The sequence below is a fragment of the Oryctolagus cuniculus genome, chromosome 17 (genome assembly GCF_051225735.1).
Source record: "Oryctolagus cuniculus isolate XC-2025 breed Fujian yellow rabbit chromosome 17, ASM5122573v1, whole genome shotgun sequence".
Classification (NCBI taxonomy): Eukaryota; Metazoa; Chordata; class Mammalia; order Lagomorpha; family Leporidae; genus Oryctolagus; species Oryctolagus cuniculus.
In genome coordinates, this window is record NC_142883.1 from 54188989 (window position 1) to 54215919 (window position 26931).

General features: G+C 55.1%; 1 protein-coding gene across 8 annotated transcripts in view; it reads right to left on the reverse strand.

Moving 5' to 3' along the window:
• GAS7 (growth arrest specific 7) overlaps window positions 1-26931 on the reverse strand; it is a 247581-nt gene that overhangs the window by 27325 nt on the left and 193325 nt on the right. For 7 of the 8 annotated variants that reach the window (XM_089318380.1, XM_051824485.3, XM_051824489.3 and 4 more), the window contains 3 exons: window positions 24190-24270; window positions 13219-13304; window positions 3915-3968 (listed from right to left, as the gene is read on the reverse strand). In XM_089318380.1, the coding sequence (XP_089174506.1) occupies window positions 3915-3968; window positions 13219-13304; window positions 24190-24270 (221 nt within the window). Of the gene's footprint in view, window positions 1-3914; window positions 3969-13218; window positions 13305-24189; window positions 24271-24678; window positions 24794-26931 lie in introns of those variants that run through there. The other variant, XM_089318381.1, reaches the window with a different exon arrangement.

Genomic DNA, 26931 nt, shown 5'->3' on the forward strand with positions numbered 1-26931 from the left:
GCAGAGGAGTGAAGGAAGGTCAGGACCATCTTGCCGCTTCTGCCACTCCGTGAGGACTCGAGTCCTCGGATGGACTGGCCAGGGGACCCAGCCCGCCCATCACTGCCTGGGTCAACTCGGGTTTGGGGAGTTCTCACTCCCAGCCCACCCACAGGGTCTTCCCCCAAACCTTCAGGGCCCTGAGGCCCTGGTGGCCATCTGGAGAACTGCACCCTGCCAGCCTCTCTGGGGAGGTGCAGAACTGAGGGGGTTCCCGGGGCCTTAGCTGAGGTCCCCAGCCCAGAACTTTGCATGCATTCTCATCCCACTGGCCTGGCAACCCCACCGGGGGTGAGGGGACACTGGCCACATGTTAACCAAAGATATCAAGGATCACCGAAATTCAGTATTCGACTCCAGAGCCCTCAACCTAGTGCTGTTTGATGTGCCATCTGCACATCCACTTCCCTTTAAGTGTTTGTTGAATGGCTACTAGTGCCCTGCACCATGTGCCGCCTTCCCAGCCATCTGCACGTGGACATTTGTGACGACAGCTCCTGTGGTGGTCTGGTTAACATTTCTCTTCCCTGCCAATGGCCCGACCATGAGGGGCAGACAGCATCTTTTCCCTGTGGTTTATGGGGTACCGGGCACACAATGGGTGCTAAGTAGATGCTTCTCTGTGTCTGCAGCCCAGAGACAGAAGCCATAGCGTTGGTCCCCAGCGGCTGGATAAGGAAGTCACTGGAGACCTGGGGCTGACTCTGCCACTACAGAAAGCAGGTAGGTGGTGCTGAGGCTGCAGAACGGGTCAGGGATTCACGGGGAGGAACCCTGAAGGGAGAGTGGGGTCCTTAGGGAGCAAGGGCAGGGCCAGGCAGGGGGACGGGATACACCCGTGGTTCTATCAGCTTGGCCAGAGTCAGGGAGTGGACAAAACCGAGGTAACAGAGGGCCTTGCACGTGTGCCCAGGAGGCTGTTTGCAAGAGCTGACAGGGCTGGGCTGCTGCATCGTGCACTGGGGGACAGCGTGGCCATGGCCACCAGGGGAGGCCCAACAGGGACCTGGGGAACAATGTAGGAAAGAGGGAACAAGGAGATGAACTGGGGCGCTTTGCAGGCTGAGCAGAGCCATGAAGTCAAGCCGACGACTCTCATCCTGGGGCAGTTCTGTGCCCACCCTCACATCACCATCCTACAGATGAAGGCACTGAGGCACAGAGAGGTTAAGTAACTTAGGCAACAGCACACAGCACGCGTGTAACGGTGGAGCCAGAGGCCGGGCTCCTAACTCATCACAACATTCTTCCAACAGACTTAGGTGTAGGTGTGCCACACCCTCTCCATGGTAGGGGCTCAGGAAGGAGAGGATGCCTCCCAGAGTGCACTGTTCAGGGCAAGTGCCAGCAGCCACTCCCACCGCCACCTCCCTCGGGCTCAAGCAGCCTCAGCCAGCTGTATCCTTGCTCTTGGATCAAGTCTCTTCTCTCCATGCCTCCAGTAAACAGGGGACAACTCAGGTGAACAGCTGGCCCTGTCCCCCTGCTTCCCCTGCTGGGGTGTCCACCGAGCAGCTGAAGTGCCCACCAGGCCACAAGGGCTCTCGGGAGTGGGGTGGGGCGGGCCTAGCCAAGGGGACAGCAGCAGCCAGCAAGGCACCTGGCCACGGGTGTGAGAGCCGCTAAATGCAGCGGGACTCCCCGAGGCTCCTGGCCCGGGGCGCGGGGGTGGGGGTGGGTGGGGCTCGTCCCTTGCCCGGCCTGTAGGCAGCACGGAGAAAGCCGGTTTGACAACTGTGGGCTGCAGCCAAGCTGGCCTTGACTTTTCTCCTGCAGGGACGCTGTTCTGGGAGAGATGTGGGAGAGGAAAAGCCAGGACTAGGGGCTCCTGGGAGTAGAGACGAAAAGACCCCCAAAGGTATGCACCAGCCTCCAGGCTCCCAGCAGGGCTCCGGGGCTTCAGACTGGCTGTACTAGGAAGCCACGAGATGTGACCAGGTGGCCCTGATGTCGTCTTTTCTGAAATCCTCCCAATCTTGACACGTCTCACCGGGCCGCGAGCTGCCACGGTGCTGTCACTCCCAATCTCATAGCCCTGCCAGCCCTACACAGGTGACAGCAGAGCCGAGAGCTGAGCCAGGCTGCCAGGTCAGCTCTGTGCCTGAGCCTTCAAAACCAACCCCGGGGCACAGAGCCTCAGAACCGAGCTCCGCCCGTGCCTGCCCCCTGGACCCGGACACACCACCCCATGCTGCCCAGGCCTCGGAGTTTCTGCTCTGGGGAATTAGGCAGCGTAGGACGATGCTGTTCCACTCATCCCGTGTGCTAGGGAGATGGAAGCTCAGGACCCATCCCTTCCCTCTGAGCGTCTCCCTGCTGCAGAGGCCATGAGCTCAGGAGGACGGGGTACAGAGGAAGGGGCAGGTGCAGGGAGACAAGCAGCAGGATGGAGTCTCCTCCTTCCTCTCCTGATTCAGGAGACTTCTGGGAGCTCCAGCCTTGAGCCAGCTTTCCGGGGCACTTGTGACAATTCAGAGGTGGGGTCTGTCTGTGCCTGGGGCTTGCCTGCCTTCACCAGCTCCTCTCGTAACAAGGAGGCTGCTGCTGCCCCAGCAGGCTGAACCATCTGCCCAGCTCTCAAGAAAAAACTCCACTGGCACACAGAGATCCAGAGGGGTCACCCACCCACACCACTCCAGCCAGCTCCAGAGGGGCATGGCCAGCAGCAAGGGGGCCTAGGGTTTGACGCCTGATGCTTCCGGGGGGGTGGTGAGTTGGGAGAGGGGCCCCTTGGAGCCTCAAGTTCCCTGTCTTTACACAGGAGATGATCGTGTGTGTGTGTGTGTGTGTGTGTAGAGCCAGGCTCTGCTAAGTGCATACACGTGGGGACCCACTTAGCCCCTGCACCCTTCCCACGACACCGACGTCCTCCGTGTGTCCATTCTGCAGATGGGAATGCTGAGGCTGCTGCACGGCCACTGAAGGACAGAACTGATGTCTGGCTTGAGTCCAAGTTCACAGTCACAACACAAAGTGCCTGTCGAGTCTACCATCGACACCTCCGACAGCCGGCAGGGCCACTGCTGGCGCCTACCACATGTGTACACACACACACACACACACACACACACGCGCGCGCGCGCAGCACCACTTACAGCCATGGCTGGGATTCGCCTGCTTAACCCCCTTGTTCTTCCACAGCAAGATTTTGAGCCGGGGGACTTGGGGTGGGTAAGGCACCCACTCCTGGTTTTATCTGTGGGGGTGACCAGCATTTCTGTTGCTCTCGGGCCAAAATAGCAAACCTTGGATGCATGTCTCAAAGCTGCAAGTCGTTGGCTGCATGAGCCAAGGGGACTCTCCAAGTCTCCCCTCTTGGAGGGGGCACCCACATGCAGCCCCCACCTCTCCTGAGCCCCTACCTTGGGGGCTTGGAAGGCAGGTTGGCCACTTGAGGCAGAAGATTGCCTGCCGCCCGTCCCTAACTCCCAGGAACTCTATTCTTAGGATGCTTTCTCTTGCTTTTAACTTTGACATCTTGCTGAAGTTTCCCTGCACAAAAGCCACCCCGCCGTGGCTATAATTTTCACATCACATCACTGGCTCAGAGCACAGTCCACCCCCTTCAACCCACTCCCACACGTGCCCTGCAAAAAAATGGCTCCTGCACAGCCCACCCAGCCTCCTTCCATTGGTTCGCCATGGGAGAAAAAGTGACATGTGAAATTGACAGACGGAGGGGAGGAGGGAGGAGGGGGGGGATGGGCAGAAACTCCAGCCAGATCTGAGCTGGGGAACTTTCCCAGGTCCAGGCTGGGTGCACACGGGGCTTGTGCAAGTTGCCATGGCAACAGCCCAGTACGCCACCCCCCCCACACCCACCCACCCACCTGTTTTGCCGTCCAGCCTGGGGGGCACCCACTCCAGTCACTTACCGTGATGGTGTTTTCCTTGCTCTGCTTTTTGCTTGGCGATGAGGATCCCAGGTTCTGGGGAGAGAGGTGAGAAGCATCATCAAGTGTGTTCTCCATGTTGAACGTGCCTGTCCCCCCCATTCGGCTTCCCTGAGGGCGGAGGGCCTGGTGGGGGCTTTGGGGACACTCTGCCTGCCGCCAACTCCTAAGTCACCATATTCGGGGCCAGGACAGGCAGGGCTACCCCGAGCAAGCTCAATGCTCTGAGAGCCTGGCTCCCCCGGGCTGAGGGCGAACTGGAGGCAGCCTGCTGCACAGGCTCCCAGAGCACTCCCTCCAACCCCGGGCTCCCTCCTCTTCTCCCAGTCTGTGAGCTGGGGAGTTAACCCCTTCGCTGCCCTCTGCTGGTAACCGCTTTCACGGGGCGGCTTGCTTGCCTGCACGGAGGAAGCCACTGGGGAGTTGAGGGTTAAGGAGGATGGCACCTCCTGGCATGGGGGACTCAGGGACTCGGGGTTGCACACCTTCTTCTAAAACCCTGAAAACAAGGAGCATGCACTGCACAGGGGGTGAAGCCTGGTTGCCTCCACACCTTGCAGCTCTCCTACAGCCCTGGGCTGGGACAGGGTTTCCATTGAGTCTGCCCTTTTGACATCTTTCCAGAAAACCAGAATCCCAGGTACCTCGGAGCCCAGCTGGCCAAGTCCCAGCCTCAGGCTGCTAGAGGCGCGGACGCCACGCGGATCACAAGGCAGCCTGTGACCCGGGGGACAACGTCCGCTTTTCTGGGAGGGATTACAGCAGTGGCCCTTGAGCAGGGCTGGTGGGTCGCCCTGTCTGGAGCCACATGATGGCTTGGGCAGCAGACACACCTGCTAAGGGGCCAGAGTCCCGCTTCCTCTGTGTGTGTGTGTGTGTGTGTGTGTGTGTGTCCCAGGACACGTGATCACTCTCATCCTCTCCTTGTTGGGATTAGAGATAAGGGCCAAGAAAAGCACACAGGGCTTCTCCAGCAGTAGCCCCTCACCCTTAGGCCAGCACAACCCCAGGATGGGGAGTGTGACGGAGGCCCTGCTGACAGTGTCACTCTAAGGGACGGCCCCTACTTTGGCCCGTAAGTAAGGTCAACTCACAGATGGCACAGAGGAGCTTCCCAGATCACCTGGTTCTCAGGCAAGAGGATGATCCCTGGCCTCGAGACCCCGGCTAAGGAATCTGAAGACGGCAGGAGTCACGGGCACTCCTACGTAACCGCCATCACCATGCCCTCGGCACAGCCAGCCGCAGTCCACCAGGGAGGGCGACCAGCCTGCTGCTACTGCAGGTGATAGGGACAGGGCCGAGGGGACGACTGGGAGGCAGCAAGAGCTGCAAGGGTGACGCCCCGTGAGCTCTTCCTGACCACACAGGCACCAGGCTCGGCGCCCAGTATCGTCCTCCAGTGCAGACAGCCCCAGCGCATTCAGTGGGTGTCTCGCCATTCTACAGACCCAGAGATGGAAGCTTACAAAGCGAACGCGTGCAGAGTCACCCAGCTTCCACGCCTTCTTCTCTCTCCCACCCTCTCTCCACGTTTGGACCTGGCACACCTATTTCTCCAGGTGTCTTTGCAAGGGGGATAAGAGACCTCTGTCACCCACGCACGGACGTCTCAGAAGCACTGGAGACAGGGCTCTGGGAAAAGAGATGGGACATGGAGGCCACACCTCCTCCCTGTGCCTGGGCCAGGGCAGGACAACAAAGCGTGGCATTGAGGGGGTGTTCAGTGCCCTGCTGGCTGATTACAATTCCAACCAGTGCTGGCCTGGCGGCGACGGGGAGGAGGGTGTCTCAGACCATCCCAGCGGTATATTTGTTGCCTGCTGCTACTCCAGTTTCCCATCCATGTACATATGTCATATGCACATGTGACACAGACATACCTCCCACACACGCCGAAGGGCCTGGGGGGAACGGGACACTATTCCCCACACTTTCTAGCTCCCAACAGATTTCTAAATACTGTTCTCCACAAAGAGGAAAACAGGGTCCTTGCAGAAATGAATCATTCCACGTGCAGATTAAACCTGGGCTATCACTGGGTCAGGGGTCACGGAAGTATTCAAAGATGCGCGAATGCTGAGTTAGCTCAGAGGGGCTCCTGCAGGCCGGAAGTGGGACTAGTCTGAGCATGACAATGACTTAATGAAAACTGAACAGTTCCCAGGGAACGGGGCCGGCACAGCTTGACTGAAGGGTGCCAATAAAAACAGTGCATGGGGTTTAGAAAACCGCTATTTGTAGACCCCAGTGTAACAACGGGATTTGGGTCAGGATCATCGCAGGCATTCAAAGTACTGGGTGCCCAGGTGCCCAGGGAGCAGGGTGTTCAGCTGGTCTCACGCTAGAACCCGGGAGACTTTTGGCAAATTACATGGTGGGGCAGGGAGGCAGTGAACATACCCCAGCAAAGAGGGACTCTGGTCGGCCCCGCCTTCACCAAGAGCTCACGCTCAGCCTCACCAGCAGGGTGCTAACTGCAGCATCTATTAGCTGTGTCTAATTCCATCCGGTGCCAACTAACCAGGGGTCTTAGGCAATCCCAGACTCGGCATTTGCTGACAACACACAACAAGAAGCACTCGACATGTCCTACGCGGTATTCTCGCTAAAACAGCCTCGTCAGAGTGCGGGCAGGAGGAAACAGCTGGGTCAGGCATGCAGATCTTTCTACAACGCAACTGACATGGACTCTTCTGGATAAACAGTCAACATGAGGAAAGACAAGAAAAAATGCGGGCAGGATGGAGAAGAGAGGCTACAGTGATCATATATAGACAGAAGGGTCTAGCCACACAAAGGAATAGTATGTAGCCATGAAGAATGAAGTTCAGCACTCACACCTCAGAAGCATGATGCTTAGTGGAAGGAGCACGTATTGATGAAATCTACAGAACAGACAAACGCATAGACACAGAAAGCAGAGTGGTTGCCTAAGGCTTTGGGCATTCATTGGGGGATTATGAAAATATTCTAGCATTGTGAGGATGGCAGCACGATTCTGTGAATGGGCTAGAACCCTCCACAGAACTGGACATTTGTGTGGGTGAACTGTATAGCGTGTGACAAGCTCACCCAAAGTACTTTTTTAAAACTAAGGCAGCAAAATACTCAAAGGCACAGCAACCCACGAACCCAGGAGGGAAATGGGCGGATCTTGGATTGGGGAGAAAAGACGACATAGTCAGCACTCGGGGGACAACCGGGGAATTTGTGTCTGCTCTGACCTACATAATCTGATGTACAGATTGACACTACTGGATTAGCGTTTCCTTAAGTGGGCTAAGAAGACCACGGCTAGAGCTTCCTCCTTTGAAAGACATTCTGAAACCCATGATTCCAGACAATTCTCCTCTGTTTATTTCTGCCTGGTGTCTTGATCCCAGCCTGGGGCTCTGTTGTCACCCAGTGGAGGGGTGAAGGGTGGCGGTGACCTCCTGGTCCCTCCCCGAGGCAGGTGCTGCTGTGTGAACTTCTGAGTGGCTTCCCAGCACTGCAGGATCAAACTCCGACACTCCTCCAGCCATTCCTTTGCACACCTGCCTATTTAGTAAAGTCACAGCCGTAGGTGGCCTCTATGGGCTCCTTGAAAACCTCGCTCTTGGGGCTGGCATTGTGGCGTGCTGGTTTAACCCAACGCCTGTGACACCAGCATCCCATACCGGTGCCAGTCTGAGTCCTGGCTGCTCCACTTCCAACCCAAGGAAAGCAGCAGAAGATGGTCCAAGTGCTTGGGTCTCTACACCCACGTGGGAGACCCAGATGGAGTTCTAGGCTCCTGGCTTTGGCCTGGCCCAGCCCTGGCTGTTGTGGCCATTTGGGGAGTGAACCAGCGGATGGAAGACGGCTCACTAGGCTAATCCTCCGCCTTGCGGCGCCGGCACACCAGGTTCTAGTCCCGGTCGGGGCGCCGGATTCTGTCCCGGTTGCCCCTCTTCCAGGCCAGCTCTCTGCTGTGGCCCGGGAGTGCAGTGGAGGATGGCCCAGGTGCTTGGGCCCTGCACCCCATGGGAGACCAGGAAAAAGCACCTGGCTCCTGGCTCCTGCCATCGGATCAGCGAGGTGCACCGGCCGCAGCGCGCCAGCCGCGGCGGCCATTGGAGGGTGAACCAACGGCAAAGGAAGACCCTTCTCTCTGTCTCTCTCTCTCACTGTTCACTCTGCCTGTCAAAAAAAAAAAAAAAAAAAAAAAAAAAAGGAAGACCTCTATGTCTCTCCTTCTCTCTCCTTCTCTCTTTGTAACTGTCATTCAAATAAATAAAATAAATATTTTACAAAAGAAAGGAAACCTGGCTCTCCTTCCTACCCCCAGGCAGCCCTGTATGCTGTTCCCTCCCCCAGGAATGCCATTCCCCACTCCCTCAACCCATCTCTCTGCCACACACAAGAGCAGCTCACCCTTCTGGTCTTGTCCCTTCCTGCATTTCCTCACCACGCCCACCGCAGGGCTAGGTCCTCAGAGCGTGCACTCCCTCCAGCTCTTAGCTCTGCCAAAACCACCTGCTCACTGACCTCCTGCTTTCTCCCACACCAGCTGAGACCTCCACCAACGCAGGGGCTGCGTCCGCCTAGGTCTCAGTGCCTGGCAAACACTGCAAACTCGCGACAGAACCGATGTTATCAGAGTACAGGGGGAGGAGGAAGATTTATCATCTTGGCGAAGATTTAGCATCTCTCTGCCTTCATTGCATTCTCCAAAGGGTCCCTTCAGTGTCTAAGCCCTTTGTCCCAGCCCCTTTCCTCTCTCTTGTGTCTAAAGATGCTCTTCCTGGGGGGAGGGGAGTTCATGGAAAGCCAGAACAATTGAGCCCTCGTGGGCAGGAAGCAATGAGACTTGGCTTTTGCAGCGCTGGCTAGACTAGGGGATTAATTAGCCTTTGAGCCCTCCCTCCAACCAGCCCTGAGGCTGCAGAACTGAAACCCTCCACTGGGTGGCACCAGGTCACCACCACCACCTGTGCCTATCCATCCAGGTCAGGTCCCCCACGCTGGGCAAAGAAAGGAGCGGGCAGGCACCTGCAGAACAGCTGCGCACCCAGCCAGCAGTCTCAGCCATGACAGGGCTTGGTGGGGACACATTCCCAATCTCCATGAAAATGAAACACCTCAACATTTCAACAGTGCCGATGAGGATGATCCAAGAGAGCTTTTCAGAGCTGGTGCTGGGTGGTCTGGGTTCTGTCCCTGTAACCTCTGGTGAGCCACTTTATCCACCTGCACCCTGACCCCTACCTGGGCTGGTGTTCATTTGCTCATGCATTCATTCACATTAAAATAATGCTTTAATTATTATTAGATATAACTTTGTTTTTTAGATTTTATTTATTTGAAAAGCAGAATTGCAGAGAGAGAGAGAGAGAGAGAGAGAGAGAGAGACAGACAGAGAGAGACAGAGATCTTCCATCCGCTGGTTCACGCCCCAAATGGCCACAACAGCCAGGGCTGAGCCAGGTCAAAGCCAGAAGCCTGGAATTTCATCTGGGTCTCCCACGTGGCTGCAGGGACCCAAGCACTTTGGCCATCTTCCACTGCTTTCCCAGGTGCATTAGCAGGGAGCTGGATTGGAAGTGGAGCAGCCCCAGGACCTAAATTGGCACCCGTATGGGAGATCAGCACTGCAGCCTGCAGCTGAACCCACTGTGCCACAGCGCCAGTCCCTTAGGTGTAACTATTAAGATACAGGGCTCGATGCCGGCGCCGCAGCTCACTAGGCTAATCCTCCACCTTGCGGCGCTGGCACACCGGGTTCTAGTCCTGGTTGGGGCGCCGGATTCTGTCCCGGTTGCCCCTCTTCCAGGCCAGCTCTCTGCTGTGGCCTGGGAAGGCAGTGGAGGATGGCCCAAGTCCTTGGGCCCTGCACCCCATGGGAGACCAGGATAAGTACCTGGTTCCTGCCATCGGATCAGCATGGTGTGCCGGCCACAGCGTGCCAGCTGCAGCGGCCATTGGAGGGTGAACCAACAGCAAAGGAAGACCTTTCTCTCTGTCTCTCTCTCTCTCACTGTCCACTCTGCCTGTCAAAAAATAAAAATAATAATAATAATAAAAAGATACAGGCTCGCTTCGGCAGCACATATATGAAAACTGGAAAGATATAATTGATAACCTAGGATGGCACAAATCAATGACTCTGCAAGCCAAAGACAGCCGATCCTATGAGGGGATTCCAAAAAAGTTTGTGGAAAATGGAATTAAAAGACAAATTTGTTCTGGTGCAAAACTCATCTGAAATCCATGCCCAGTGTTGTCGTGGCATGAATTTTCTCTGAACTTGTTGAAGATTCCTTGTGCTCGGGGATATTTGTGGGCAGGCTTCGCCTGTGAACACGTAATCATTTTTGTAGCTTGTTTCTACAGTTAGCCATTAACGCCCTTTTTGGATAACTGGCTCAGTAGGTTCACAAATGGAAAAAAAGAAGTAGGAGCTTTGGTAACAAAATGCTTACCCCTTCACCACTTGAAAGATTTGCACTCTACTGAATTAATCAGGCAGCTGCTGTCCAAATGCATATATCTGCTCTCTCTACTTCCTGCATTTTTTATTCTCTTTTGATGAGACCCAACTCTCCAGAACATCCCCCAGAAAGCAAAGGGCTTGGCGCAGTCACTGCCTCCCTAGAGCTGGGGCCCTGGAGCTGGTCTTCCCTGAATCCCCAGCACCGGAACCTCCCTCCTAGTGTCTATGCTTTCTAATAAAAATACTGTATATATCTGGAAGAGGTGTTGTGGCACAGCAGGTTAAGCTACCACCTGTGATGCCGGCATCCTAGCTGGGCACTGGTTCAAGCCCTGGCTGCTCCGCTTCCCATCCAGCTCCCTGCTAATGTGCTTGGGAAAGCAGCAGGGGATGGTCCACGCGCTTGCATCCCTGCACCCATGTGGGAGACCCGGATGAAGCTCTTGGCTCCTGGCTCCAGCCTAAAGGAAGTAAAAATTAGCCGTGATCACAGACAAAGGTTTGTCAGGCTCGGTTTGCTTGATCTCCAGCGGGATAGCTCTTTGTTGAGTGCCATGTCCCCGGATGCCAGAAGCACCTTCCCCAATTCCGATGACCACGGCATCTCCAGACGTCACCACATGTCCCCTCACTGAGACAGAACCACAACCAAGACGCTGGTTCACTTTTCTCCCACTTTTCTTCATCTTAGGACAGATTCCCTTCTCCCCAAGGAAACCGCCGATACACCCAGCTTGTGTTTTGCGTCTTCCTGTTCCATGGTATGCTGTGAGCATTCCTCCCAGTCACTGCATTTTCTTCAGAAGAATGCTTTGTAATGGCGACATCGGATTGCTGGCTGGCTGGCTGGCTGTCCAACGCTGTAATCCACTTTACCCATCCATCATCGCCAGACAATCAGACTGGGTCCAGCGCTCCAGAGCGTGAACAGCCGTACACCTGAGTCAGAATCCCTGAGTGAAGGTCAAGAACAGGTGCGGGACAGACATCCCCATGTCAAAGGTACACGGTGCACATTTCTGAGTCCTAAGTAAGCTGTGCACCAGTGTGTGTTTTTCAAGTTCCACAGACGCAGAGGGAGGTCACGGTCCAACACAGAGGAGTAAGGATTTGGGAGTGGGGTGTTGGGAGCTGTTTGCAGTTCTCTTCCTGAGGACGGCCTGGGCAGCACCAGCTTGGCTTGCTGTTAGATTACAGCAGGAGTTAGGGTGACGTCTTCAGAAATGCTCTCGGGTCAGGTGACAAAGCTGTTTTATTTCCCACGGGTGGACGGCACCGTGAGCTCTCGGTGGATTCCGCAGAGTTGATTCAGGATGGGTGCCGTGGCCAAGGGAAGGAAGGGGACACACACACCAGCTACGCACTGTTGACTGAGCCTTGATTCCTGCAGACTAGCCCTATGAGCCTTGCCTGGAGGCTGGGTTGGAAACACAGAGCCTCCAGTCAGGAGGACTCCTGTGTGCATCAAGATGTAGGAGGTTCTGACCCTCACGGACGTCCAAACTCTGCCAGGGTCATCTAAGCCCACGGCCCGGCCTCCCAAGAAAACTTAGTGTTCCCCAAACTGACACTCTTGCTGGAAATATAGCTGAGAGCCACAGATCACTAACAGGATATCTGTCAGCAGCTGGTACACAGAAGCCATGGCATAAGCTGCTACTGTTATCATCATTGTCATCTTCATCCTCACCATCATTATCACTTTCAGGGTCTGGCATTTTATTTTCTGAAAAAGGCTGGTGGAAGCTTCGTTCAGAACGTCTCTTTGGGGACAGCCATTTGGCACAATGGTTAACACTCTGCTCGGGACACCTGCATCCTATATTAGAACCACCTGGGTTCGAGTCCTGGTTCCAGCTTCTGACTCGAGCTCCCTGTTAATGCAGACCCTGGGAGGCCACAGCGATGGCTCAAGTCCCTGGGTCCCTGCCATCCCCGTGGGAGACCTGGATGGAGTGCTAGGTTCCTGGCATCAGCTTGGCCTGGTCCCAGCTGTTACGGGCATTTGGGGAGTGAGCCAGTGGATGGCAGACCTGTCTGTCTACTTTTCTTTCAAATAAATAAAATGAATAAAGCAGTACACACATCAGACAGCATCTCCTTGGCAAGTGACGGGTAAGCTAATCTTCAGTGTTGCAGACACAGCTGAATGCTACTGACGGCCTTGGTACTGAGGCCCAGGCGGGCCCGCGAGTGACCGCATGAATGCATGCAAGTCCCTACCCCAGTCTGAGCCCCAGGGACCACAGGCAGGACCCACATGTCTGTGCACTGTCGCCTGGGGCAGCGCACGGGGAAGCTGAGCGGGAACCATCAGACATACGCCCGTGCTCTCCCCACCCCACGGCTGCCTCCACACTAGCACAGCAAGGGAGGTCGTCAGGTTTGACTAAATCCCAGTCTGGGATTAGGAAAAGGACAATATGAGTCCTGGGCCGCCCAGGCCTTCAGGTGACCGGAAATTGGGCCCCTGCCAGGACAAGTCCATCCCGTCACTCCCTCATCTAGACCACCCGGAATTTCTAGAAAGCCAGTAAGCCACGAGGATCCAACCTCCTCCTGATCGGGGAACCTGTGACAGACCCAGGTGCACCAACCACTCTCTCCTTGGGAGCAGAACCGGTTGTGGCCACATGGACCCCCCAGTGCCCATCTTGAATGGACTCCTCCTGGGACCCAAAACATTCACGGTCATTGCCAGTGCAGCCACACCCCTCAGGGGGCCTGCAGGCAGGGGGCCTTCTCTCTGGTCTGTCTGGTCCACCCACTGCCCACGACCTGGGGGAGCCGCAAGGACACCTCCCTCCCTTCAAGGGACAGGACTCTTACCTGGGAATCACCAGCGGATTTTCGGAGACTCATGTGGGCAGTCTCGGGAGGGTGCGCTGGGGTCCCTGATGCGTGGTATCCATTCACTGCGGGGACAGAGACACGACTCAGATGCGGTGCAGGGTGCCCTGATGGTCAGTCACTGCAGCCCAGCCTCCTCCACCCACTGCTTCTGAGAACTCCTGCCGGCCACGGCCATCCCAGGGCCGGCACAGCTGGGCATGGGTTGAAAGCACCTCTCTGATCCTTAGCACCCAGACGGCTGAACTCCCAGGGGACGCGCTTTTTCTAGAACAGGAGAGCACAGAGACTGTGCTTGACAGGAGGTGAGGCTGCGGGAGGCCCACTGCCACTGTCCTGTTTTATCAGCTGCAGCCCTGGGCAGCTGCTCTCTATGGAGTCCACTGGCCCCTTATGCAAAATGCTCAAGACCAGAAGTGTTTTCTTTTTTTTCTTTTTGAATAGAGTTTAGGTTGGTTGAGCAGCCCTAATCCACTCTAAAATTTGAACTTTATTGAGAGCTGCTATGAGACCACAAGTAAAAAACATCCCATGGGGCGGGTGCTGTGGTGTAGCAGGTGCAGCTGCCGCCTGCAGTGCCTGCATCCCATATGGGCACCGGTTCGAGTCCTGGCTGCTCCACTTCCGATCCAACTCTCTGCTGTGGCCTGGGAAAGCAGCAGAAGATGGCCCAAGTCCTTGGGTCTCTGCATCTGCGTGGGAGACCCAGAGGAACCTCCTGACTCCTGGCTTCAGATCAGCACAGCTCCGGCCATTGTGGCCAGTTGGGGAGTGAACCAGCAGACAGAAGACCTCTCTCTGTCTCCGCCTCTCCTTCTCTCTTTGTGTAACTTTGACTTTCAAATAAATAAATAAATCTTTAAAAAAATACCACATGATGAAGCCTTGTTTTGAGTGCAAAGTCACTAAAAATATTGCAGAAAATGACTGACAGGCTCTGTGCATAAGGGGTAAATAAAACATCAATGAATTCTCTGTCTAGACTCAGTCCCATCCTCAAGATATCTCATTATATAAGTAGATGCAAATATAAAAAATATCTGGGATTGCCACCTGTGACTCCAGCATCTCATATGGGCACTGGTTCAAGTCCCGGCTGCTCCACTTCTGATCCAGCTCTCTGCTGTGGCCTGGGAAAGCAGTAGAAGATGGCCCAAGTCCTTGGGCCCCCGCACCTACATGGGAGACCCAGAAGAAGCTCCTGGCTCCTGGCTTTGGATCGGTGCAGCTTCAGCCGTTGCAGCCATGTAGGGAGTGAATCAGTGCATGGAAGACCTCTCTTGTCTGTCTCTACCTCCCTCTCTAACTCTTTCAAATAAATAAAATAAATCTTTTAAAAAAAGAGAGATGCACAACCTGTAATTTGGCAAGGCAAGGGCTGGGAGTAAGCAATGAGTGTGGCCTGCTGGGACCACTCCGTGGAAAACCTTTCCCTTGCTGGGGATGGACCCCACCTGCCAACGCTTGCAGGAGAAAGTCCAGGGCCATCTGCCAGCACAGCCACACTCAACAGAGGGCCTGCGGGCAGGGCGCCTTCTCCCTGGCTCATCAGGTCTGCTCCATACTCCAGAACAAGGGTGAGCACACACATTCCGAGCAAACAGAAAATGGGCACACTGCAGGCCCTCACTGCCATGGCTTAGGGGAGCAACAAGAAATTAATCCCAGAAGGCCAGCTGCCAGGGGCCTGGTCCATACCCACGCTCTTAGGCAGCTGGCCACGTTCTGATGATACCCACTCAACAAGACAGGCAGTGTAAGAGGGGAGGCCAGGACTCCAACGGGGAGCAGGCCGAGGGGGCAGATGAGAATCTACTCAGATGGGCACAAAGCTACACCAGGAAAGCATGGGGCCAACGACCCACGTTCCCCATCATGAAGGAACACTCAAGACTCTGTATCGATCACACAGCCCAGTACTGGAAAGGATCAAAGACAAATGCTGGAAGATCTCAAAACAGCAGCAGAAAACCTCAGGCCACTGCTTTAGGATGGGTGAACAGACTAAAGGAAAGACAAAGCAGATCTGAATAATTTCATTTGAAAGAACTGACTGAACTAGATGTGTCCAACAGCAGACTCCACAAATAGGGCATCTCGTGCCAAGAAACCATGGGATATTTAAAAAGTTGGTCACAAACGAACCGTCGATAAATGACAACAGGCATTAAAACCCCAGGCCACACTCTTGGATCCAAAAGCAATAAAAGTAGATATTCATAATGAAAGAATAAAATCCACAAGATCCTCATTCTCCCAACCCCCAAATACTTGGAAACTTAAGAAAAATGCTCTCTTATATAATCTCAGGTCAAAAGGGAATTTCAGACTGTAATTACACAATATTTAGAAAATAACAAGGAAGAACACATTAAAATAAACGAGATACAGCCTGGATTATACTTAGAGGAAAAGCCATAGCCTTCATTATTTCATTACCAAACCCAAAGGAACAACAATAAATGGAGTAAACATTCAATTGAAGATTTTAGGGGAAAAAAAGAAGAGGCCAGAAGAAGTAAACCAAAGGAAAACAGGGAGAAGGCACATACATCTGGCAACAGAAATTAATGAGTTAAGAAACATGGTGACGTGAGCAACCGCGGGCTCTGTGCGTGTGTGTGTGCGTGCATGTGTGTGTGTGTGTGCGTGTGTATAGAAAACAGATGAGCCAGCCTAATTTGAGAGTGAGAGAGAACACAAATGCTCAGCTTCCAGAAAAACACAAAAGCACAGCGAATACAGTAGAGACTTTTTTAAAAATGCAAGAATATATTATTTCTAATTCTTTGCTAATAAAAACCAAACCTTCTATATGACTCAAATGATCAGAATGGTTTCAAAAGATGCTAGAGAGGTCAAAAAGAGCAAAATCTTTAGAAAAAAAAAATCCCTTCTCCCGGCAAAGGCACTGGACCCAGATGGTTTTATGGGCAAATTCATTCAAATCCTCCATAAGGCAATGGCCAGACACAAGCCATGTTACAGAGCACGCAAACACGTGGCAAGCATCCCAGGAGATTTTACAATTGCCAGCAACACCCTGACCCTAACCCTGAGCAAAGGAAACACAAAACTGAACCATGGTGTGGGAAGTGAGGCATGCAAGAAGCTCTTTACCTGGGCAGATGGGTGGTCAGCCCCGTCTGTGATCAGGCAGGGTCCTTGCACAAAAGGTTGTTCCCCACCTCCTTGGGAGGAGAGTGACCCCAACTTCTTCCCTTCCTCCCAGTGCCCCAAAGGGCAGTCAGCAGGCTGCTCTCTGCCTTGTGCCCCTGGGGCCCCCCGGCTCACAGCCCGACAGGCTCCCGGCAGCCAGGAACTTGGTGATGCAGAGGCATTTTGCCCCTAATCCAATCCCTTGTTCTCACTCCAGTTCTGGTCTGTCAGCTGTTGGCTAATTACCGCTCATGTCAAAACAATTACAGGGAAAGAAAAGCTAATTTCCCATTCAACCGTTCCTCCCCACACAGCGGCTCTCTTCTGATGCCCTGTCTGGCTGCATCTCACTCTTCCCAGGCATATTCAGAGCATTTATCAGCGGTGATCTGTGCAGTGCCCGCCTCCTCCTCCGTGCAGCCCTCAGCCAGGAGCCATCCCCGAGGGACAGTCCCTGTCCTCCCAATTCCCTAATTGCCCAGGGTCACCACGAGAAGACACAGGAGGCCACAAGTGCGTGCTCTGGGGGAGGCCTCTGCCCTCCAGGAGGAAATAAAACCGGCGAAGGGTCACCCATAACCTAAAGGGAATATGAGTCAGTTTGGGAATGCAAGCAAAAAACGTGAAACACTTTCAAAACTCAGCAGTCATTAAAAAAAAAAAAAAAAAAAAAAAAAAAAGGAACAGAAAGCTGCAGCTAGGAACTTGAGTAACTTCAAACATATATAAACAGACACCCACACATCGCGTTGCACCTTACAGGCAGCTGAGCAGGCAACCAGCGGGGTCTGGAACGAAAGGAGGAGGAGGAAGCTGGGCTGGTGAGAAGTAGCTAAACTCCAGGAAAAAGAAGGTGCCTAAGAGAAGTTATTAACACAGAACATGCAACAGAGAAGAGCCAGCAACTTCTAAGTGATTTTTAAAGATGTATTTATTTGAAAGACTGACAGATGGAGGGAGGGAGGGAGGGAGAGGGAGAGAGAGGGAGAGAGAGAGAACTTCCATCCGCTGGTTCACTCCCCAGATGGCCACAGCAGTCAGGGCTAAGGCAGGAGCTTCCTTCATCTGGGTCTCGCACGTGGGTGCAGGGCCCAAGCACTTGGGCCATCTTCTGCTGCTTTCCCAGGAATTTTAGCAGGGAGCTGGGTTGGAAGTGGAGCAGCCGGGAACTTGAACCTGTGCTCTGATACAGGATGCTGTTGTCGTGGGCAGTGGCTTAACCCACTGTGCCACAATGCTGGCCCCAAGCCAGCAGCTTCTGCCACCCAGAAGTCTCCCTGCCAGGAGCTCCAATCCAAAGTTTCCGTCCTGTGTGCCCTACGGTCCTGTCCAAGTTCATGTTGCCTGGAGAACCCAAAAGGATCCCAGAACATCAGGATACCTCCTTCTCCCCAATACCTCCTTTAACTCTGACCTGCTCCTCTCTGCTCGCTTTGAAATAAACCCAGTGGCTTCTTCCTTCCTCGAGTTAAGATATCTGGGAGCTGGGGAGGGCATTAGGTGCAGTGGTTAAGTCCCTGTTTGGAACATCCACATCTGTATCGGGGTGCCTGGCTCAAGTCCTGGCTCCAGCTTCCTGTTGACGTGTACCCTGGGAAGCAGTAAGTGATGGCTCCAGTACCTGGATTTCTGCCAGCCACGTGGGAGCCCTGAATTGAGTCCCAGGCTCCTGGCTTTGGCCTGGCCCAGTCCCAGCTGTTACAAGCATTTGGGCAAGTGAACCAGTAGATGTGTGATCTTTCCTCTGTCTGTTTCTCTCTCAGCTGGCAAACACAGTGGCCCTAAAGGAACACAAATGCCCCCTTCCACCAGGGGAGTGGGGATTCAGCATGGGTCATGGGAGCTGTTCTGGACCCTGCCAATTTGGCAGTGAGGGCGGAGCCTGCTTTGCTGCTCCATGGGACAGGGGAGCTGTTCGGGGCTTCCAAGGTCTGGGGAAGAAGCTGCCTATGAAGGGGAGGCCAGGGCTCCACAGCCCCTTCCCCAGGGCCCCCGCCGTCAGCTTGCACACACCTCAGGCAGGTGCCCCAGGCTCAGGAGCAAGCTCCCTGTCACCTTCGTCCTCTGCAAGGGCCTTGGTCATTCCCCTTTATTTTAGCTTCCCTGGGGGTTCCTGGAGACCCAAGGAGGACCCCTCTGTGGATGCCAGTGCCAAAGCTGGACAAAGCCAGATCCTGAAGCCCCCCTCCCCCAATCTCCCACCAGAGCCGCTTCAATAAATAATAAGTTTCTTCTATCCTCAAGAAAAACACAGGGAGTGGGCATTTGGCCTGGGGGTTAGGATGTCGGTTGGGACCCTCGCATACCACGTTGGAGTACCTGAGTTCAAGTAGGCTCTAATTCCAGCTTCCTGCTAATGCACACCCTGCTTCATCCTCCTTGCCTTAGCGCAGGCTGTGTGAACACAGGCAGCTGCAGTGGTGGCTCAAATGACTGGGTTCCTGCCACCTACATCAGACACCTGGATTGCCCTTCCAGCCCCTGGCTTTGGCCCTGGTCCAGCCCTGGCTTTTGGGAGCATTTGGGGAGTGACCCAGTGGATAGAAGCGCCACCCACCCCGCCTTAAATAAATTTAAAAGCAAACAAAGAAAAGAAAAACACAAACACAAGTTCAAGCACATCCCAGGCCCAGAGGCTCCGGAAGGAATTCACTCTCCATATATGCCCTGTTGGATGCGGTAGCCACAAGCCACAAGCCGCAGGTGGCTGTTTAAATTTAAACAAATCAAATTTAAATAAAATCTAAACAGTGCGGTTTTCAGGATTGGACCCTGCAACAGGAAAAGAACAGTACTGGAGAAACTCCCAAAGTCTGAATGAAGTCCCACGTTCAGGAGACTGTACAAATGGGCAGTGTTCATTTTGTGGGCTTTGTTCCCCCCTTCAATATACTGTGGTTGTGTAACAGGGTAAGGGGGGCGGTGCCGGGTCAAGGTGAGCAGGAACTCTCTGCACGGACCTGACAAGCTTTCTGCAAGCCAGGAATTAGCCCCCAAGTAACAGAAGTCATTAAGTTGTAAAAAATTCACCGGGCATGCCGGCCACAGCACAAGGAACGGCCACCACTTGGGACAGTACGGATGCAGTGTTGTGACTGTCCCCGGGTTCTGCTGGGTCTCCTGCTCTGTGCTGCCATTCACTCTACTCAGTGGTCCACGAGGGGGCTCCCAGAACCTCTTTTCTTTCACTCACGTTTTCATCCCTTTTGCCTGTCTCTCCATCATCCTCATCTCCATCATCTCCATCATCCCCATCTCCATCATCTCCATCTCCATCTGTCTATCTCTCCTAAGCAATACTTCCACACTGCATGTGAAACCAGCCCAGAGAGGATCTGTAATCCTTCCAGGATCTCTCATACCTGGTCTTCAGCCAGGAAGTCTGGCTACGTGAAACTTTACTTCTGGTAAAGTGACTGAATGCATACAGCCCCCAACACTGCAGAAATTAAAGGAAGCAGCTCAGGAAAAGTCTCTGGCTCAGGGCTGACCCAAAGGAGCGCCCCACACTCAAAGCAGGGAACCAGAGGCTGGTGTTCTAGGGTAGGGGGTTAAGCCACCACCTGCAACACCAGCATCCCATATGTAAGCCCAGGTTCAAGTCCTGGCTGTTCCACTTCCGATCCAGCCAATGAACCTGGGAAAGCAGAAGGAGATGACCCAAGTACTTGGGTCCTTGCCACCCATGTGGGAGACCCAGATGGAGTTTCTGGCTCCTGGCTTTAGCCTGGCCCAGCCCCGGCCATTGTGGCCACTGGGGGAGTGGATCAGTAGACAGAAGATCTCTCTCTCTCTCTCCCTATCTGTCTCTCTGTCATTCCTCTTTCCTGTCACTCTGCCTTTCAAATAAATAAAAATCTCCAAAAATAAAAGAGGAGAAAATTGGGGAGGGGGGGTGCTTCTACATCCCTCTCTGCAGGCAGCAGCTCTGCAGTGGGAAGCAGGAGCCAGCACTGCCCCCTGGGTGGCCATCCGGGCCCTTTCCCAAGGCCGTGGGGAGAGAGTACAGGAGTAAGGCGGGCCTGTGGCTTCTCCACAGAGGGGTGGCTTGGCTGGATGCGTCTGTGGTTCCCCGCGATGTGCTTCCTGACCCATTTTCCCATGGGCTTTCTTGGGAGTGACCACAGCAAATGCCTGTGGCTGAGCAGTGTGGCAGAGTTTCCCACGCTGCCCTCCCCGGCCTGTACCACCGCCACCCCCCCCCCCCCACCTTGCTGGTACCTTGGATACCTGTGCTAAGCAAGGACAGCCCGGGAGCCAACTGCAACCTGGCAGCTTCAGTGAGGGGACTCTCAGGGTCACCCCTGCCTGGGTACCACACTCAAGAGTGAAGTCCTAACACCCGTCGCCATCCACTCCCCGCCCCTCACCTCACACGGACAACCTTGTCCTCCATGCTCAGGACACAGTAGCCTGCTTTCTGCTCTCACACTTGCTCCTGCCACAGGGCCTTTGCACTGGCTGGTCTCTGCCAGACCACACATCCAGCTTCTTGTTGTCATTCTATCTTGGCCTTACATGTCACCTCCTAGGGATGCCTCCCCCGACTCCCAAGTCATACAGCCTTACTTCCACTCCCATGCATTAGCACAGGCTCTGTGCTTGCCTGCCTGGCCAAATCCACCACCAGCACTGAGGCTGCCCCAGACAGGAACCCACGTGTCTGTCTTGCCTTTGGTTCCACCCACGGAAGCAAAAGCAGCCCCTGGCCAGGTTTGGAAGGGGAAGGTATGAAACACCACCACGGTTGCCTCTGCGGAGGCAGGAAGAGATGCAAAGGGGTGGTGGGGGTGGGGAGCTTCAGCGGGGACAGGGGCTTCCGTCTCTTTCTCTCCCAAGCTCCTGGAAGCTGCTTGCGAAATGAGAAGAGAGCCTAGGAAAGCAGTCACCGAGGCTCTCGGTTCGGTCATTGGTCACTGTGCTCAGCTCCGGAATTGGGAACAAAATGTCCAGGTAACCCAGATCCTGCGCCACCCTCAGTGGTGGGTCACCTGCCTTTCAGCCCAGTAGGCAGACCAGGCTCAAGGTCTTCACCCCAGGGGGTCATGTGTCAATCACCAGGGATGGGCGGGGCCTCAGGGATCTTGCTCTGGTCCTCAGACTATCTTCTCTGAATTTAAAAACATTTATTTAGAGGTCGGCATTGTGGCACAGCAGGTTAAACCACCACTTGTGCTGCCAGTATGTCATACTGGAGCACCAGTTGGCGTCCTGGCTGCTCCACTTCTGATCCAGCTCTCTGCTGTGGCCTGGGAAAGCAATGGAAGATGACCCAAGTGCTTGGGCCCCTGCACCCACATGGGAGACCTGGAAGAAGCTCCTGGCTCCTGGCTCTGGCCTGGCCCAGCCCTGGCTGTTGCAGTCATTTCCATTTGGGGGATGAATCAGCAGACAGAAGATTTCTCTCTCTCTCTCTCTGTATCTCTCTCTTTTTCTATCACTTTGCCTTTCAAATAAATAAATATATAAATAATTTAAACACTGATTTATTTGAAAGGCAGAGAGAAACAAGGGAGAGAAAGAGATCTTCCACCTGCTGGTTCACTCCCCAAATGGCCACAACAGCTAGAGTTGGGCCAGGCCAAAGCCAGGAGCCAGAAATTCACTCTGGGTCTCTCATGTGGGTGGGAAGGGACCACCCACCACTGGAGTTATCATCTGTTGCCTCCCTGGGTCTGCGTAAGCAGGAAGCCGGGTGGGAAGCAGAGGAGAGACTCAAACCCAGTCTCTGGGATGTGGGGGTCCCACGCAGTATCCTAATTGTTCTGCCAAGTGCCTGCCTCCAGGCTCCCCCTGGAGGCCTGGCTGAGAGAAGCACTGAGCCAAGGCCCCCATTTTGCCAGCTGTAATCTTACAAACCTGTCCTAGAGGGGACAGCAGGCTACTGCAGAGGTACCAAGAAAGCCGGCTTGGAAGAGGCAACCCCAGGGTTCCGAGGGGGCGAGCAGCCACATGCCTGCCGCACCACCACGCCCCAGCCTGCCCGTGCCTGCGTCGCCTCCCATCCCACTCCAGGGACGGCTCCGGCCTGAAGACCCCGTGGGGTTCTCCCTGCAGTGTCAGTGGCCGGGTGGCAGGGCGCCAGCCAGGAATCAGGCCACAACCTCACATCATTCACGCTAGTGAGAAAAAGAGACCCTGCGAACAAGAAGGGAAGACAAAGCGGCGTGCTCACATCTGCCTGCTGTCACTGGCAGCTTGGAAGGCGGAAGGGGCCGCTTCTGGGGACTGGCCCCCGGCTCCCGAATCAGCCCCTTAACCACAGCTTCGCTTCACTGCCCGCAGAAATGTCTCCACCACCACAGGGGGCATACGTCACACCTCTGAGTCTTCCACTTGAGCAGTTAACCCGGCAGCAGGGGGAGGCTGGGCATGTCCACATCAGTGGCTTTGAGAACATAGCAGGTGCAGCCCCATCTCCCTCCTCACACGAGTTCCTTTTTAAATGAAAGCACTGTTGAAGGCGTGTGTGTGTGTGTGTGTGCATGTGTGTGTGTGTGTGTGACAGCAATGAAGCATTTTCAGCAACCTAGAAGGACGTTCAACAGGAAACACCAGTCCCTCACATCACCTCCTCCAGTTTTAAGTTCTTCCGCCGGTAACACTTTCCCACCCCCCAAATCGTGCACGTGGATGCTTTTATTTCCGAAGGCAACAACGGTGGGAGAACCTGCCCGGCTCACACGGCGCCCTGCTGCCTCCACGCTCCCCGGGCCGGGTTCCCGACTCCTCTCTCGTTGGCTTCCGTTCTCCCTTTCGCTGCCTCTGCCGCTTTAGCAAACCTTTGAGACCTCTGTCTGCTTCTCATTCCACCACCGTTACAGAAGCTCTCACCTCCCCCTGCAGAGGTGCTGGGGACGTCACTGTCACCCGCACCGCAGCTTCTGCCCCTCCTCTCCTGCTGGCCTCCCCATCTCTGCCCAGCTGCACCTGCCACATTCGCAAGCTGTTAATGGTAATGAAGTTCCCAGCAGCCCTCTGCTTAGGCGTTTAACTGCTCGGGTTAACAACCAGCGAAGGCGCTTTATGCCCTCCACGTGCCGGCAGAGACATCCATGAATTCACTCAACGAGGAAGCAAGGAACTGGTTAGGGACCGAGGATTCCACAAGAGGAGGTGAGAAACAAGGTCTTCACCCTCAGAGAACTTACGGTGTGTCACGGCAGAGTGACAACGGACAGGGACAATAAAACAGCACGTGCCTGAGATCCGGAATGAAGAGTGATGGTGAATAATCAGAGAAGGCTTCTTGGAGGAGGTGACACTTTCCAAATTCTAAGCCACAAGGAGTCAGAAGCGGTTCTCCCTGCTGGTGGATCCCATAAGTTGTCTACTATGATGTTAGTCCCCCAAGAGGCCTCTGGATAAACTTTCCACCTGTTAACAGGACTGTCCACCTCCACCACCTACGCTTGATTGCCTCTGCTGACGGAGAGCTCACATCCTCACAGACATTGTGTTTCCAAGCTGCCCTGTAACATCTGCCTCCCAGCCCTGGATGGCGGCCATGGGGAACAGCTCTGTCCCCACCCCCAAGGGAAGAGCTCCAACGCCTCACTGCACCCAACCACCTCCCCTCCCCCGCCTGAGCTTGTGATTGTGTGAGAGCAAGAGGCCCCCCAGAGCTGCTGCTGGCACTGCCAAGGAGATACCAACCTGCTGGGACCTCCCAGGCCTGACCCCTCCCCAGTTTTGATCTGCAAGACCCCCAAGCCAGGGGTCAGGCTCTGAGACCACGGGAGTGGGTGTGTGGTCCCTCCCAGCTGCCGGGGCTGCATGAGTGGACGGTACCTGTTGGAGGCAGGGAGCTCCTGTGCGGGCCAGGGCTGGCTGGAATCCCAGGAACACTGCTGGGACGTTCCCAGGTCGTCTCTGGTCAAAGGAAAAAGAAACAAAAGCACGTTGAGAATCTCACAAGCGGAGCATCATGGAGCGGCAGGAGGTGGCCAGAGCCAGAAGGAAGCAGAGAGCAGCCAGTCGCCCGCCTTGCCCCCTTACACCGGCCAGAGAGGAACCTGCCTTCTCCTGTCCCACCCTGGTGCCAACAGGGCTTGTCCTTGCTGGGGCCAGAGGCAGGTGCACTCCCAGCCAGGAGCTCCTGAGACGTCCCTGGTGCCCCCCCCCCCCGCCCACCCCCTACCCAGAGCTCTCATTCATTCATTCATTCATTCACTTCCACTTCTGTCCTGAGGCCTGCAGGCACTAGTCCTGGAAGTCCAGCTGTTAACTGGGCACTGGTCCCCTGTCGCTCCCCCTCTTCATGGAGGAACGACACTAAACCTGCCTAGGCTTCATATCCGAGTCACGGCACCATTATGTCGCTCCCCATCTTCATGGAGGAACGACACAGGACCCTGCGCTGTTCTTTCGTCTGCTCGGCCCTCCCCGGGTTTGCTGCTGGTTCTTCCCGGGTTGGCTACCGACCCTTCCACCTCCGTGGAAGGGCGGTTCCCCCTGCCACATTCCCCACTTCCGCGGGGGAGCGGCACACCGCCGGCCGGCTCTCTCGGGGGCTGCACAGGTGTTCCTTCAGATAGATGTTCCCGGTGCATGTTGTCTCTCTCCTCCTTTATAGTCCTCTTCCGCCAATCCCAACTCGGCTGCCCACACGCCGAGTACGCTGCTCTCCCCCAATCAGGAGCAGGATCAGCTCCTGGAGGTCATCACTCAAGTTGGCAAGAGGCAGCTGCGTAGAAGCTGTTTCCTCCTCTCCCAGCGCCATATTGTGGGAGAGCAGATGCATAGAATAAGTCTTAATTCCAGTAACTTAGTCTAGTCCGAGTTGCTCCCAGTTGCTCCCCACAGTCCCCAAACACCACCAGTCCTCCGAGGCCCCAAAGTACAGAGGAAAGCGCCCTGGCCCTGGGTTTGAGAGACACCCAGTGTGACTTCCACGGTCCATCTCCACTCTGCTGTTCCAGGTCTCATTAGAACAACACCCACGCCTGCCTGGCCCCGCCCCCCCTCTTCCGCTACCCAGCTACGCGGTCCAACCAGAAACAAAACTAAGTATGCCACTGCACCGTAGCGTTCCCAACTCTACTTCATCCGGTTCGCTGATGCAAGCACAGCCTTCATATAAAATTATCTAGTGATAAAAATGATACTTTGCGGGGCCGGCATTTGGCCTTGCAAATAAGACACTGCTTGGGAGGCCCACATCCAGTATCTCAGATCCTGCCATTCGGACCCTGGCTTTGGCTCCTGCCTGCAGCTCCCTGCCCACGCATACCCTGAGAGGCAGCAGGGACGGCTCGAGTTGTTGGGTCCCTGCCACCCACATGGGAGACCTGGACTGCATTCCTGGCTCCTGGCTTCGGCCTGGTCCAGCCCTTTTCTTAGAAGCTTCTCTACCGCTCTGCCTGCAGGATCAGCCCCCACTGGAGCCTGCTGGCTCCCCCACTCCATGTTCTTCCCATCCACAAAATCCGCTCAGACTCTCCTCTCCAGCCATCTCCTCCTAGCTCCCCAGCTCCTGGACAGCCAGAGACAGAACCTGCGTGGCTTCACCAGCCCCTCCACCCACAGCTCATTGGTCCCCCCTCCTCTGCTCCATCTCACTCGGTCCTCATCCACCTGTGGCCTCTCTGCACCTGCAATCAGTCTGCACAGAGCTAGGCCGGCTCCTGCCGCGTGCAGGTCACTCAGGAAATCCACTGCAACACCACCCACAGACACAGATTCCTTTTTTTTTTTTTTTTTTTTTGACAGGCAGAGTGGACAGTGAGAGAGAGAGAGAGAGACAGAGAGAAAGATCTTCCTTTGCCGTTGGTTTACACTCCAATGGCCGCCGCGGCTGGCGCCCTGCAGCCGGCGCACCGCACTGATCCGAAGGCAGGAGCCAGGTGCTTCTCCTGGTCTCCCATGAAGTGCAGGGCCCAAGCACTTGGGCCATCCTCCACTGCCCTCCCTGGCCACAGCAGAGAGCTGGCCTGGAAGAGGGGCAACTGGGACAGAATCTGGTGCCCCAACCAGGACTAGAACCCGGTGTGCCGGCGCCACAGGTAGAGGATTAGCCTAGTGAGGTGCGGCGCCGGCCCACCACCCACAGATTTCAAGGACCACACCCCGTGGGTGCTCCCAGCAGTGCTCCGGGGCCAGGCCCTGTCTGCATGCCCGGTCTGACTGCTCCAGGCCCAGTGAACGCAACTCACTGACCACTGTATGTACCTTTGCCAACTGTTCACCCCCTCACCCTCCCTGGATATCACAGCCTTATGCATTCATCACACCTCAACTAACACACCTCTTCCACCATGCAGCCTCCCAGGCTTGCTTCTCTTCATTGCAGTCAGTCCCCTGCCCCGGCCATACTCTCAATAGTGGGCACATAGCTGAGTCCCTCTCAGGGCACTGCTCTCCATCAAAGCTATGCCTGGGGTCTCTACCACTTCCACTGCCCCATCAATGCAGGTCAAAGGTCCACCCAACCCCTAGCCTCAAATCTAAAGATTCTCAAAGCCCCTCGTCCTCCTCCCCTGGCTCAGAGCACCCCATGGGTGGCAGAGACTTCTGCAGTGACCGCACTGCAAA